The 15,896-nt window shown below is 43.0% G+C and overlaps 1 protein-coding gene across 2 annotated transcripts in view; it reads right to left on the bottom strand.

Moving 5' to 3' along the window:
• Positions 1–15,312, bottom strand: part of LOC110514095 (ribosome biogenesis protein BMS1 homolog) — a 30,976-nt gene extending 15,664 nt beyond the window's left edge. The window contains exons 1-14 of one of the 2 annotated variants that reach the window (XM_021593647.2): positions 15,155–15,312; positions 8,389–8,580; positions 7,860–8,050; positions 7,468–7,547; positions 6,870–7,058; positions 5,174–5,316; positions 4,753–4,874; positions 4,265–4,458; positions 3,463–3,614; positions 2,401–3,050; positions 1,800–1,901; positions 1,409–1,563; positions 1,023–1,104; positions 427–695 (exon numbers count right to left, since the gene is read on the bottom strand). In XM_021593647.2, the coding sequence (XP_021449322.2) occupies positions 427–695; positions 1,023–1,104; positions 1,409–1,563; positions 1,800–1,901; positions 2,401–3,050; positions 3,463–3,614; positions 4,265–4,458; positions 4,753–4,874; positions 5,174–5,316; positions 6,870–7,058; positions 7,468–7,547; positions 7,860–8,050; positions 8,389–8,570 (2,511 nt within the window). In that variant the 5' untranslated portion in view covers positions 8,571–8,580; positions 15,155–15,312. The remainder of the gene's footprint in view (positions 1–426; positions 696–1,022; positions 1,105–1,408; positions 1,564–1,799; positions 1,902–2,400; positions 3,051–3,462; positions 3,615–4,264; positions 4,459–4,752; positions 4,875–5,173; positions 5,317–6,869; positions 7,059–7,467; positions 7,548–7,859; positions 8,051–8,388; positions 8,581–15,154) is intronic. The other variant, XM_021593653.2, reaches the window with a different exon arrangement.
• Positions 15,313–15,896: the final 584 nt, after the last annotated feature.

The following is a 15,896-nucleotide window of genomic DNA, read 5'->3' as shown; positions in this document are numbered from 1 at the left end:
TTTTTATGGTAGGCCTACATTATGATCAAATAGCCACAGTAGCCTACTTGGCCAGTGTTAAAACTAATTTAAATCAGGTACAGCCTCAGTGTGCACAGTAAACGCATGCTGGAAGTTGCACAACATTTTCACAAAGTTCAAGTTTGTGCTCAGCAGACCTGAAATTTGCTCAGTGACTACATTTTTTCGGGAACTTTGCCTGCACCCTCTCTTCCCACTGTTTCTCCCACCTGTCTGTAGTCCCCACTCATTTCATAGCTGTCTAAATGAAGTGTCAAAATAACTACACAAAACATATATATTATTTGTAAAACAATCTGTGACTCCATCAAGGAAAAAGGAGACATTTCTGAAGTATTCGAACAGGGCCAGACACTTCTGCCTCCTGTCATATCAAATGTTACCTATGACCCCATAACCCCTCACCTCTGCCTGTTTTTGCATCTCCTCCTTGAGGTCGTCAAAGTAGGTGGCGTCTCCGTCGTCGTACTCTGTGTCGAAACGCTCCTTCAGCCGCCGTTTCTTCTCCAGACGCTTGTTCTTCTGGGTCTCGTCGTCCACATTCATCAGCTTCTCCTCCTCCTCCTCCTCCTCATCATCATCACTTTCTTCCTTGGCTTGGTCCTTCTGCTTGGCAGCTTTCCCCTTGTGCACTTCCCCCGTCTCCAAGTCCTCAAATTCGCCATACAGCTCCTCTAAAAGAGAAAAGAGCGAGTTAGCAAGGGGGTGATAACAAACAGTGGACTTCTGATATACCGTGCATATCCCTGGTGGATTGGGGCTACTCTGTTGGGAATATGAGCCCATATCTGGAGCACATGAAAATAATTAGAATTGGGGAAGATGAATTTCAATTCCTCTCTGCTTGCCATAGTCGATGTGCACACAGGAGTCGACCTTAACAGATTTCATTTAAAATGGGACAGACTGCAGTTATAGAACACTTTTTAAAAAGGACAAGACCAAAAGAAAATCATGAAAACAATCCCAACAGTATTGAACAATGAGCAGCAACTCCTTACCATCCTCTTTCAGCAATGTAGCAGCATCTTGATCGTCTTCCCATTTCCCCGTAACAAAACAGTCCCGTATCGAGTCCAGCATCTGAAACACAATATTTATCTCAATTACAAAAAATATTCTCAAGTTTAATTCATCTTTTGAATTGATGGAAACTAAATTGTATTGACCCCAACCCAGGTCAGAATATGAATGTATGGATGCCTCCATCCATAGCTCCTAACACCTAATGCCTTTCTTCAAACTGTTGGTCTTTCCACACTTTAAATGTCCAGTACCAAATAAGGTGTGCTAGTACTGGGTTAAAACAAAAATGTGCAAAAGAGTAGTAAAAGAGATGGGACAAAGGAAAGGGGCGCTACAATATGGTTTTGTAGATTTCTTTTACCTCTTCCAGGTCCCAATTGCGAGCAGCATCGGGGTCAAAACGGGAGCAGTCCACGCCGTCCGCACGATGCTTCTTGCCCTTCTCGGGGCGGCTGACTCGAAACAGCCCTCCCAGCTCCTCCTCATCCTCCCCCCCATCACCATCATCCTCTGCCACTGAAGGAAACAAACGTAGTCAGTCAGAAATCAAGGCTAGGCACAAACGGAAGCAAATGGGGCGAAATAGTTCAATAAGAAACGGCCATTTTTATCGCTATAGTGTGCATTAATGAATACACTAGTGCTCAACAAACAAGATCCGCCATGACATTAGGATAAAAGGGAAAACGTCAGTAAAATTCATAGCATTTTTTAAAAATATATTGTTACTGAAACCCAGGAGGAGACGTTACCTGTGCCATACACCAGTTTACGCAGGTTGGGGGCGGCGCGCTGTTGCCGTAGAAACGCCTCCGACGCTTTCTGTTGCAGGCCCTCCTTCCACCGCAGTGACCCTGAGAAACATGATGTGGGTTACGGTCAAATTAATTATTGGTTCTTGTTCCATTTAGCCACTTCCCCTCCCCATCAGTGTTCACAAGGTGAAAGCAATATGGCAGACAGAAGAAGCATGCATTCTGAATGCTAAATCGACCCATAGCTCCTAGGCACTCCTGTAAATGTAATACGATTAGATAGGGATTTAGATTATCCTATCACAAGGCAAGAAACCTATCCGGTCAGATCTACAGGAGTTCCTAGAGCGTAAGGGCTAGGTTGGTTTTGAAATCAACAGACAACTGTAGGGGGTAAGGTGCATCCATCACAATATTGCATACACCAGTGTGTGCAGGTTTTTGTTCCAGCCCGCCACTAACACACCTGATTCAAGTATTCAACTTGGTACTCAATTCAGAGCAGCATTATTGAACAAAACTCTGTGGACCCTGAAGAGGTAGTATAGACAAGGGGGAGGGGCCACAATGAAACTACGCTGAATAGACAGAATATTACCTGCACTTTCATAGCACAGCTCTCCTCCCTCCATCTCCTCATCTTCCTCTTCCATTTTGGAGGTGGCATTCGACTTCTTGCCTTCTTTGCCCGAGACATTGGTTTCGCAGTCATCTTCTATTGAATCACTCGCATCCTCCTCCTCCGAGCAATGACCCGAGTCTATCGGTTTGAGATCACCCCTTTCCACTGCACTGTCTTCTTCATCTTCTTCCCCCTCCGAATCGCTTTCCTCTCCTTCACTCTCCTGCTCTCCCTTCCCCCCTTCCTCCTCCTCACTCATTTCCAGCTCATCCTCACTGTCTGCAAAGGCAGGTACCTCCACCACTGGCTCTTTCTCCACTTTCCTTTCCTCCATCTTCTGTCTCTTCGCCGGAGGGATGGTCTTTATTCCTTGCTTCTCTTTTGGTTCAGTTTTGTCCTTTGCCTTGTTCTTCAAAACCGTTTCTTCTTCTTCTTCTTCTTCCCTTTTGTTTCCCCCCTCATCTTCCTCATCCTCTTCTTCAGACTCTCCTTCCTCATCCCCCTCTTCTTCACTGCTACCCTCGCTGTCATCATCGTCATCTTCCTCTTCAGTGAAGACAGCCTTCCTCCTCTCTCTCTGCGTCTCAGGGTCCCAGACTCGGCTCTCCTGGGGTCCTGACGTCAGCCTGTAAGACAAGATGGAGACCAACACAAGTCAGAGGCAAAAATGTATATCATTTTCTATATGCTTTTATTCAAGAGTCCACTTTTTATTTGATAAAAGAACAAAACAGCAGCCACTTCGTTTGCTATAAAGCTGAGTGATAGGACTGGAGAAATTTAGCAACTCTCAAATTGCAAGGACTGACAGTCCATGACATGACGATGAGGTTCTCTTTTAACAATCCGTTTATAAAACAGATTTTAACAATGATTTTAGGGCTGTGACTCTTGACAATTAGTCTTTAACCAATTTTAACAATGAGTTTAGGGCTGTCTCTCAACTGATTCCATAGTGGCTTTCAAAAGTAGCACATAATATATGTGATAGGGTGTCATTTGAGATTTCCAAGACATTGCTGTCTGAGCATCACTCACCCATTCTCCTCCTCCTCCTCCTCCACTTCCCCGGGGGTCAGGGCAGCCGCCCCTGTGAACAGTGACACTTTGCTGGCGGCCATCTTGGCATCCAGGGTGGTGTGTGTACTGATGAGGGATTGGACCAACTCTGTGGTGGGACGGACCTCCTCCTAGTGGACACGGGACAGAAGTAACTGATTATAGGAACGTGTGCACACACACATACATATTACCGAAATCCTCTGGACATTATCTAGGTTTAGGGGAGAGGGAATTTTCAATGGCCCTTGACACTTTCGGTTTAGTACACTCATTACAACAGTCTCAAGCCATTGTATATAACAGTAGTCAATTATATTCAAGGGCACTTTCATATCACATCCATCAACTACCTGACTTTGACCAATCAACTCAAATGTATTTATATAGCCCTTCTTACATCAGCTTATATCTCAAAGTGCTGTACAGAACCCAGCCTAAAACCCCAAACAGCAAGCAATGCAGGTGTAGAAGCACGGTGACTAGAGAAAACTCCCTAGAAAGGCCAAAACCTAGGAAGAAACCTAGAGAGGAACCAGGCTATGATGGGTGGCCAGTCCTCTTCTGGCTGTGCCGAGTGGAGATTATAACAGAACATGGCCAAGATGTTCAAATGTTCATAAATGACCAGCAGGGTCAAATAATAATAATCACAGTAGTTGTCGAGGGTACAGCAAGTCAGCACCAATAAAAATACATCGTTTTTTATTTTTTGTTAAATGTTTCAAAGAATTTTCCTTTTCTGTGTCTTACTGAACATGGCCCAGGGGTTGGAACTGACCTGTTCTTGATTGACGTGGCCGCCGGGCAGGTCGATGTACACTGCGTCCTTATCGTAGACGACCCCCCCGACCCCTGCCATGGGAGCGTAGAGCAGCCGCTCCTTCTCGTTCAGCGCCCTCTTCTTCTGAGCTTCAGGCAGAGCGCAGGGGTCTGGCAGGAAGCTGATGTCTGCCACCGCAAAGTCCCCCACACCTGCAGAGGGTGCCATCACGTGTTAGGTTTCAAACCAAATTGCCCAATGTTAAAACAATATAGCTTTCTGAATCAATGTTTTCAAAACCCCACCCATCGAGTGAAACATTTCCCAAAAACACCATCGCAGTAACCACATGCTGTTTATTTGCACAATACATTGGTGAATGTGAATAGTGCATGTCAATATGTACTAGCTTTGATGCAGTTTTAAATTCATCTCTTCTCCACAAGTCAGTGTTCCTAAAAAGGGCTCAGATTCTTATTTGCTCTTAATCCAATGAGCATACTTACCAGGGATATGGACCTGGCCTTTATTCTTCAAGTATGTCCCCCTCAGGTAACCATAGAGAGATACAGTACGATCACACTTGGGGTCCACCCTCACCATCTCGGGGTCCGTCAAATCCTCCATGCTGTGTAGATGGTGAATGTGATCGAGGGACAGTGAAGGGGTACAGTTCAACAAGAACATTTGAAAACCGAGTGAAGATGGAAGCAGGGTAGTAGGATCCATCACTCACAGGCACACAAGTGTGCACAACACACACGCACAAACCATAAACATTCTTTCTATTAGAAAACAGCTCTGTTACACACAATAACCATATATGGCACCATTCAACAGCATGTATCATGTCACTTTCTCTACTCGGAATCTGTTCTAGCTACTTTCCTCTACAAACACATTGCTCTAAAAGGTCTGGACACTCACCGGTCTGCCACGACGTAGGGATGAGATTGCTGCCACACCAGCGGGCGGAACTTCATGACGGAGATGAAGCGGCCCAGGTTCTTGACCTCCTGGGTCTGGTACTCTCCGTACACCATACCGGACAGGTAGAAGAGTTTGGCACCCTGTGGGAACAAAGAGGGAACGTGGAACACTGTTCAGGAAAGGGACTTGTGTTGGATTAGGTTCAGAGAAAGACTGCATGGCCCTTGACACTGCAGCTGTACATAGTCTATTGGTAAATAGCCCACCCATTTTCACCTACCTCATCCCCATACTGTTTTTATTTATTTACTTTTCTGCTCTTTTGCACACCAATATCTCTACCTGTACATGACCATCTGATCATTTATCACTCCAGTGTTATTCTGCAAAATTGTAATTATTCGCTCCTATGGCCTATTTATTGCCTACCTCCTCATGCCTTTTGCACACATTGTATATAGACTCCCCCTTTGTTTTCTACTGTGTTATTGACTTGTTAATTGTTTACTCCATGTGTAACTCTGTGTTGTCTGCTCATACTGCTATGCTTTATCTTGGCCAGGTCGCAGTTGCAAATGAGAACTTGTTCTCAACTAGCCTACCTGGTTAAATAAAGGTGAAATAAAAAATAAAATAATAACTTTAACACATTTACAACATGCAAGCTGACAGAGTGTACATCTTTTCATTTTTTTTTTGTTTTTACGTCTTATCAAGACAAACCTAAGAAAATCACAAGTCAACTTGTCACTTCGATAGCACAAGAGAAAAAATATGAGTTGCAGGATGTATGAAAGGGATGTGCAGGGTTGGCAGAGACTGGCCAACTCTGCAAATTTACCTCCAAGGTTTATCTAGCACATCAGAAATATCTCAGCACTTGCCAAGAAATTAAATATGAAATGTGCTCACTATAGATTGTATATAGTTAGTTACAGTATGGTGTTCAGATGTTGTTGCTTTTGATATTATCCATGATTTGAACTGTTTGAATATATTTGTGAAAACCAATAAAAATACTTCACAAAAAAACCTGCCAAACCAACTCCATCATCAAGTTTGCTGACGATACAACGGTGATAGGGCTGATCACTGAGAATGACGAGAAAGCCTTCAGAGAGGTGGTTAGAGCCCTGGTAGAGTGGTGCCAGGACAATAACCTCTTCCTCAACCTCAACAAAACCAAGGAGGTGATTGTAGACTACAGGACGGCTGTAGAGGTTTGGTTTGGCCCCTCAGATCCTCAGGGACCTTTACAGGTGCACCATTGAGAGCATTCTGTCTGGCTGCATCACCGCCTGGTACGGCAACTACCCGGCCTGAACCACAAGGCTTAACAGAGGGTGGTGAAGACTGCCCAGTCATGCAGGCAGCAGGACATCTACAACAGGCAGTCTCTGAGGAAGTCCAGAAGATTGCCAAGGATTCCAGCCACGGACTGATTTCTCCGCTACCTTCCGGCAGGCAGTACCTGAGCATCAGGTCTCGGACGAACAGGTTCCGAGACAGCTTCTACCTCCAGTCCATAAGACTGTTGAGCAGCTAACCCTAAGCTGTCTACCTGCACAGACCCATCTACCTGTACTCACCTGCATTTTAAGAGACTATTTGCACTGACTCCCTCAACCTTACACACACAATTGCTAATACGATTTATGGTGTGAAGCCAAAGATAAAATATTTTGGTGCTGACCTGGTAGACCTCAGTCCAGAAGCGATGCTTGAGCCGCTTCTTGGTCTTGCGAAGGGCCTTGTTGTTGCGGAACGAGTCCAGGTGGGTGAGCACGCCCATGATGCGCGGGAAGCCGTGCACCTGGCAGATGTTGAGGAACTCAAAGGTCTCCATTTCAAAGCCGAAGCTGGCGTCAATGAGCATCAGCACCTGGTGGACCACAGGGATGTCAGTCTTTAGCTCACTGATTGCCCCACGTCAAGTCCATTTTTATTGTTTGGTAGGGAAATCTGGGTTAAATTCAATTGTCACAGATATGTGCATCTCAAATGGCACCCTACATGCTATATAGTGCACTACATTTGACCAAAGCCCTATGGGCCCTGGTCAAAAGTAGCGCACTACATAGAGAATAAGATGTAATTTGGGACTCACAATAGTGTTTATGCCAACACTGCATTTTTGTAGCATGATAAAATATACTAAAAAGCCAACAATAAGGCATCAAAACAGACACTGTACGTATTCCAATATCATAAGAAGTACAATTCTATCTTGTCATCAATGCCTTTAAAATTCAGACATTTTGCCTTTAATCACCATACACAAATGAACTTACCAGGTCAGCAACCTTTGCCAAGTCAATCATTGTGTTGATGTCATTGCTACACTCAATGAAGGTAAGACGCCTCTTCTTTCCTGAAAGGAAAATGAAGATGGTGGTGCGGCGGCATTAGCACACAAGCTAAACACAACACAATAAATGACAGCTCTGTGGTCACACAAGGTAAACACAACACATTAAATGACAGCTCTGTGGTCACACAATATTGTATTCACTAGGAACTAAACAGAAGCAAATGTGACAAAACAGGGAGGGACTACCTTAACTTTTTCAAGAAGAAGTGCTTGTTTTCATTTTTCGGTTGCAAATTGCTTTGCTATGGTGTGCACTAATGAATACGACCCAACTGATCTCAATACAGAAAGAAACATCCAAGCTCAGCTCACCAGAAACAATGGTCACAGGCCCGCAGATGTCCGCTAGTTTCTGCCGGGTGAAGTTTTTGATCAGGCAGCGGATGAGGGTACTCTTGCCCACCTTGGGGGGTCCTACCACCACCACCACTATCGGGGGAGGCTCTAAAGGGGTGCGGTCCACCAGGGGTATGTGATGTTTCTTGGCCTTTAGGTCCTGGGCTCTAGGAGAGGGGGAAAGAACAGTGTTTATAGTTTCCTACAATGTTGAACTGTGTCTGTCTGCACTGGTTGTGCTGCTGCCTCTACACCACTTTTCTAAATCTCAACATCTGACCATCTGTCTGAACCACTCAAGATACATGTTAACAGCATTCACTCCTGTGGCTATTTCTATGAACACAGATTAGTGTCACACTAACTAAAAAGACAACAATATACTATGTAAACCTTGTGAAATAAAACTAAATAAATGATAAAAATGCAAACATGAAAGTGGATGGTGGGATGATTTTTCATGTAGTGTAGTATGGTGGGGCATGTATATATGAATGCTGCTGACCTGTGGAAGGTTTTGGCCATGCGCACTGCTGACTGGACCGCAAACGCTTTGGGGTTCCTCTTGCGCTCGTCATCTCCGGCTGGAGTTCCCAGCTGCTTCCTGCTCTTCTTCCTCTCCGCCTTGGGCCCGCTGTGCTTCTGCTGGTGCCGCTTCTGTTCCTTCTTTGGCTCCTTCCCCTCCATCTTTTCCTATCTGACAATCACACACGCGTCAGAAACTGAAGCTTGGAGGATCAATTGTAGCTTTGGCTTATGCACATCCCACTTAATTAGGTGCTTCATGTAACAATCATTTAGATAGTTCCAACTACCTCCCTGTATGTGAGTGAACTACCTACAGTATGTCAAGAAACTTGCCCATAATGGTTGTAGTGCATTTGCTAGTAACAGCAGGGTCACTCAACTCATGGAAATTTGAAATAAGTATCAGTAAGAGGTGATGGTGATGGCCAATATAAAAGTAACAGCAGGGTCACCCAACTCATGGACATCTGAAATAAGTATCAGTAAGAGGTGATGGTGATGGCCAATATAAAAGTAACTGCAGGGTCACCCAACTCATGGACATCTGAAATAAGTATCAGTAAGAGGTGATGGTGATGGCCAATATAAAAGTAACTGCAGGGTCACCCAACTCATGGACATCTGAAATAAGTATCAGTAAGAGGTGATGGTGATGGCCAATATAAAAGTAACTGCAGGGTCACCCAACTCATGGACATCTGAAATAAGTATCAGTAAGAGGTGATGGTGATGGCCAATATAAAAGTAACAGCAGGGTCACTCAACTCATGGACATCTGAAATAAGTATCAGTAAGAGGTGATGGTGATGGCCAATATAAAAGTAACAGCAGGGTCACCCAACTCATGGACATCTGAAATAAGTATCAGTAAGAGGTGATGGTGATGGCCAATATAAAAGTAACAGCAGGGTCACCCAACTCATGGAAATTTGAAATAAGTATCAGTAAGAGGTGATGGTGATGGCCAATATAAAAGTAACAGCAGGGTCACCCAACTCATGGACATCTGAAATAAGTATCAGTAAGAGGTGATGGTGATGGCCAATATAAAAGTAACTGCAGGGTCACCCAACTCATGGACATCTGAAATAAGTATCAGTAAGAGGTGATGGTGATGGCCAATATAAAAGTAACTGCAGCAACTTGGTCTATGCTACACATTGTACAAGCATTTTACACAGCTCACAACACAGATTGTAGGACCGGGACGATTTTACATACAGCAAGTTTTTAAAGGACCAAAGAGTTACCAGCTTCGTGTTTTCATTTCTGCCATGGAAATAAGATTGAAATACTGGTATCGTCCCGGTCCAAATAGCTAGTGGGTGTTTTGGGAGCACCACTTCCGACAAATCAACTACATGTAACCACATTATCCTAAATTGTTTTCCTCATTTGACGACCCTTACGTCAGTCGTCTTCGTGTTTGTATTACGACATTTACTCATCAATCAAGTGTTGAGGAGTCTCTTTTTGTACTTCCTGACTGTTAATACACTAACTGCATATCTAGCTAGCTACCATGCAAACAGATTTAGTTTTGAGCTCATTTCAACGTAAGCCACAGTTTGTATTCCAGATAACGTGATATAACTTAATACGTTTCCATTACTGGGCATTACAGGCTGACCAAACCACGCGTGCGTCTGTGTGCACAAGTTGATTTTGTTCACCCACACCAGACGTAATCATGACACGCAGGTTGAAATATCAAAAAACTCTGAACCAATTATATACATTTGGGGACAGGTCAAAAATCATTAAAACATTTACAGCAATTTAGATAGCTAGCTTGCTGTTGCTAGCTAATTGGTCCTGGGATATAAACATTGGGTTGTTATTTTACCTGAAATGCACAAGGTCCTCTACTCTGACAATTAACCCACAGATAAAACCATAACACAAATTCATTTCAGGTCATCTCTCCTCCTTCTGTTTCTTTGGACTTTATTTGGCGGTTGGCAACCAACTTTACAGTGCATTACCACAAAGATGAACTGAGTGTGGACCTCAGTTCCTCTTTCAATCACCCACGTGGGTATACGCTCCTAAAAACCAATGAGGAGATGGGAGAGGAGGGATTGCAGGCGTTGAGCATCACAAATCCAACCAAGTTAAATTTTAGCGCCTGGCCACGCAGACGCATGTGTACATTTATCTTGCACTGCTCGCGTCGTCAGCATGTTACAGGTTAGCTCAGACAAACTGTTGCCATAGATTTTAACTTACCTGTTCTTGGCGACACTTTTTTTGTTCCGATTCGGTGAAAAGAGTATCTTAGAAATGTCTGTGTCCGGTTACAGGTGGTAAAGAAAAATTTGACTATGGCAACTTTTGTTTAAGCTAACCTGTAACGCCCAGTAATGGAAACGTATTATTAAGATATGACATCATCTGGCATACAAATTGTAGCCAATTGTTGCCAAGTACCTCAACTCCTCCACGTAGTTAAGAGCAGACTCCAGTTTTTTAAATGAACCCATGTACATCCTCTGTTGTTGCGGGCCTTTGCTGAAATTCACACATTTTAATAAAACCTTAAATCAAATACAACCACTGACTGAAATACTATGAAAGGCACGCAACAGAGGACAAACATAGATACACGGGAAGGATTTAATGTAAATTTTTTAAGTATTGACGCATAGCAACAAAGGAGTCTGAGGTTCATTTAAAAAACTCTAGTCTGCTGTCAACTCTAGCCCAACCGGCGCTATTGTTCCTTTAACATCGTTTTTGTCAACTGCATTCAACTGGAATCTATGCAGCTATCCAGCAGATTCCGACTACTATCACGCTTGTTCACACTGAGTTGCACTGGAGTCGGAACGCCATCATGGTTAGATTTAGACACTGCAGAGCCGGCGAGAGATGGGCTGGAAAACATACCTCAATGCAGGGACGCAGTTGAAAAACAACCTAAGAGGAATATTAGTGCCATCTGCCAGCAGGTGCCGCAAAATACCCATGAGGGCCTTCTCTCTTGGTGATTGCCAATTAAATGCATTACATTTTTACTTTCCTTTGGTGCTTGTGAGCACAGAAACTAGGAGCTATCATAAGCTTTTAGTCAAACTAAACATTTATCATTATTCATGGTACTTAAATGCAATTTCTGTGAACTACACCAGCCCAGGGAATTCTTCCATTAGACAGCCGAAAATTAAACGGAGCGTAAATTATCAGAAGTGCTCAACATGGCACAACATGTTGGCAAAACATTTGTCTAATGTAGGGTTTCTTAAACTATGGGTTGGGACCCAAACTGGGCCCTGGGCATGTGAGAGGTGGGCCGTGAGTTATGAGAATACATCTATCAATCACCCACAATTTCTTCTTAATTCAGGTGACGATTTGGGTCCTGGGAGAATGGTCAATTTCTCTTTTGGGTCACAAGCTAAAAAAGTTTAAGAACCCCTGGTAATGGGTACAGTACTTTGGACATCATAGAGAGTTTATTGTGTGTATTTGTTGAGCAACAGTCATTGGACAATATGAAAATGGTCATGTTTCAGTTTGATGGTATAGGGTCTAGGGTTTTTCCTGTTCACATCCCTGTCACATGATCAGGAAAATCTCCTGGCCCTAGTTATGAAGTGTTTTAAAGTTAACAGTAACAGTGGTTATGCTTATCATGGTGTGGAAACTGCAGAAGTACGCTTTTCCCTCAACAGGGGGAGATGTGGCTCTGTCAGGTTAGAGTACCTTACACTGCCAGTAGATCTGCAACATACCGAGAGAACAGACCACCCTAAAGTCTCTCAGCTCCTGAGGTGACAGACAATGAAAAAGAGCAGTCAGGTAGACAGGATATATAGCCTACTGCTTATCTGTAGCCTACTGGATTTAATAGGACTTGACATACTACATGGTTCCACTAACAGAACTATGGAAGTTCACTTCCATACAAAGGCTATACTGGACGTATCCAAGTGTGCATGATTCACATGACACAGGCATAGTAGAATGACACGCCACTATAGTAAAGAGTTCAGTATGGTTTAACAAAACAGTGGCAGTTCACCGCCATAGAAAGGTTAGGCCTATACATTGAGCATGTATTAATATTTCTTATAGTACAAGTTCTTTATAGATCACTGACTGTATGTTCCATGCAGGAACACATCTGTGGTACAATAACAGCAGCTTATTGTCGTATGAAGTTTGATAGGGAACAACAAAACAACGTCAAAACAGAACCAGAGATCAATATATATTTTAACACTAAAATAGGAATAGCAAAGCTTTCATGTCTGCAGCCCAGGAAACGGGTCGACACCCACTGCCGGGCAGAGAGTCCTACACCGTAGCACCGAGAGCAACGTCACCGATGGGCACAGCGACTAAGGCTCGCTACTGAGATCCCATGCCTGGGTTCAGAGACATCTTACATCTGCAGCAATTACAGATTCTCCTGCTTTCTGCATATGCTTCTTCTAATGGGGCTACATGTACCCCTGCAAGCATAGAGGTGAGTAGAGAAGAGGAAAAGAGAGCAGGATAGAGGGAGTATAAGTAAAGGGAGTAGGGAGGGAGAGGGAGATGTGGGAGGAGAGGAGAAGAGATGAGGATAGAGGGAATAGGGGAACGAAGGAGGGAGGGAGATCTGTGAGAAGAGGAGCTTTTAGGTCATGTTGTAATTATCGTATTATTACACCTCAGAAAAAAAATCTAGCAGGAGGCTGTCTGACCGAAAGATCACCTCCTGCCTCGGTCATAAACACTTTAGAAGAATGGGAGTTACATTTAGACCTATAGACAGAATAGGACCAGCACACACCTGTGGTTATATCCAGGCACGGTATGTGTCATATGATATTGGCACATTGCTGAGTAAAAGACTGCCTCCATCGTATAGGATATTGAACTAAGGCTCCATGGAAATGAAATAGACACATCTGTCATTATATCCAGTTGTACTGTATGTCATAAGATATTGGCACATAGATATAGGACAAGATGAATGTCTACATCTGTATTATAATACACTAAGGATTTTGAGCTGAGGGAGGATCTCTTCCTAAAATGTTGGGATGCTTTTCTTCCTTTTAGGCTCAAAAGAAGTGTGTCGTCCTCCCACATGGTATTGTCTACTTTACACTGAGTATACCAAACATTACAAATGTTCCTAATATTGAGTTGTATTTTTGGGTCCCACTTTAAACGAAGCACAACTGATAAAGACTTTATATAGCATAGAAAATGCTTCATAAGCACTATATAAATGCTTCACAAATCATCTATAAGCATGTCATACTCTATAAATGGTGTGTAAAGTGTGACATAACCATTCCTACTAAAGGGTGAAATGCTAAAAATAACATACCGCAATATATGTTTATACAACATTTATAGAGTATGGCATGCTTATAGATGATTTGTTAAGTATTTATGTAGTGCTTGTGAAGCCTTTATGTATACTGTATATTAAGCCTTTATAAGCTGTACTTTGTTTAAAATAGGACCTTTTGTCTATTTCCCCAGTTGTTGTGTTTGGAATGGCATGGTTACTATTGTATCATGTCAATGCCATTATGACATCATTTTTCTACCAAGGAAAGCCTATAAAAGCGCAGGTACAGCTCCTCAGTGGGTATAGCAATAATCATGCCCAGACGTAGACAATCAACCACTCGCCCAGTCCGCATGAAGCGTAGAGCCACTCGGACCATGAGGCATAAGAGGAGAATTGGCAGGAGGAGACTTTAGGTCCCTTACTAACTAACCATCAAGGAGTTGAGGAAAAGTTGAGGAAAAATTGTGTTTTACTCAGGTAGTTTACCAATGAAAAAAATGGGCAGTTCCAGTCTACTTAAGGCTCACCCACAGATACCAATCTCATCATGGACAACTTGAGCATTTTAGCAATTTTTCAACTACTTAATACTTTTTAGCTACTTTGCATGTTAACCTAACTCCTAACCTTAACCCCTAGCCTGGAAGGTTGTAAGTTTAGCAAATGTGTAAGCTATAATACGAATTGTAATTTGTAATATATCATACGAAATGGATGGACATTCACAAATTAATACATGTGAAATGTAACACATCATATACTGAACAAAACACTGGGGACAGTAAAAGGCCACCACTCTTAAATGTGCAGTTTTGTCACACAATGCCACAGAAGTCTCAAATTTTAGGGAAGTGTGCAATTGGCATGCTGACTGCAGCAACATCAACCAGAGCTGTTGCCAGACAATTTAATGTTAATTTCTCTACCATAAGCCACCTCCAACGTAGTTGTAGCGAATTTCGCAGTATGTTCAAACAGCCTCAGACCACGCCAGCCCTGGACCTCCACATGCGGCTTCTTCACCTGCGGGATCGTCTGAGACAAGCCACCCAGACGAAACTGAGACATATTTCTGTCTGTAATAAGCCTTTTTGTGGGTTAAAACTCATTCTGATTGGCTGGGCATAGCTCCCCAGTGGGTAGGCCTGGCTCCCAAATGGGTGGGCCTATGCTATCCCAAGCCCACCCACGGCTGCGCCCCTGCCCAGTAACGTGAAACCATCATTAGGGTCGAATGAAATGATTTAAATTGATTGATTTCCTTACATGAACTGTAACTCAGTAAAATAGTTGCATCAGTTGAATTTATATTTTTGTTCAGTATACATGGAGTGTGTCGGATTTACATACAGTATAATACGAAATGCTCTGAGACCAGGTCTCTGGTTGAGGTACAAAGCTAATTGCAACTATGAAGGCAGGGAGAAATAAAACCACATTAAGTTACCTGTGAGATATCTGCTTCCAACGACTTGATTTCCAGTCAGTTAATGAAGGGCCTTTGTTAACTCATCTGGATAAATATAATAGTTGCAAAACAAACGTGCTTCTAACTGCCTCACGTGCGTACTGCAAATCCGGAAGTGATGGCCATCTGTATTTCCAGACGTCTAGGAAACATCACACCAATTTAATGGTTCCGCCTACCTACAACGTTCCGCCGTTTTTGGTTGTAGTCTAGTCTCTGCAAAAATATATCTCTCAAATCTATCAATGACAAAGGAAGAGTGATTTAAAAGCTTTCTCATAAATTAGACTCAAATTACTGCAGTTGTTATGGGGCGGCAGGGTAGCCTAGTGGTTAGAGCTTTGGACGAGTAACCGCAAGGTTGCAAGTTCAAATCCCAGAGCTTATAGGGTACAAATCTTTCCCTTCCCCTGAACAAGGCAATACAAATGTGTTCTTGACTGACTTGAGTTAAATAAAGATAAACTGGTTGTCCTATTTCATTGTCAATAATAAATTACCAAAGCAGCAGTTCACATAAAGGAGGTGTTTTATTTGGAGATAATTATGCAAAATAAATTGTCAAATTCTACTTAAATTATTCACCATTAAATACGTGGGTCCCAGGGTCCCAACACCTGGAGTGTTGGCAACCCTCGCCATTGAAGACTTAGTAATAAGGCAGGGGTGTTTACTGGTCCTTCCACTGAACTCTGCTCCATCTATATCTGCCCAAAGATGT

Source organism: Oncorhynchus mykiss, chromosome 3 (assembly GCF_013265735.2).
Source record: "Oncorhynchus mykiss isolate Arlee chromosome 3, USDA_OmykA_1.1, whole genome shotgun sequence".
In the NCBI taxonomy this organism is placed as follows: Eukaryota; Metazoa; Chordata; class Actinopteri; order Salmoniformes; family Salmonidae; genus Oncorhynchus; species Oncorhynchus mykiss.
This window is presented reverse-complemented; position numbering and strand designations above follow the sequence as displayed.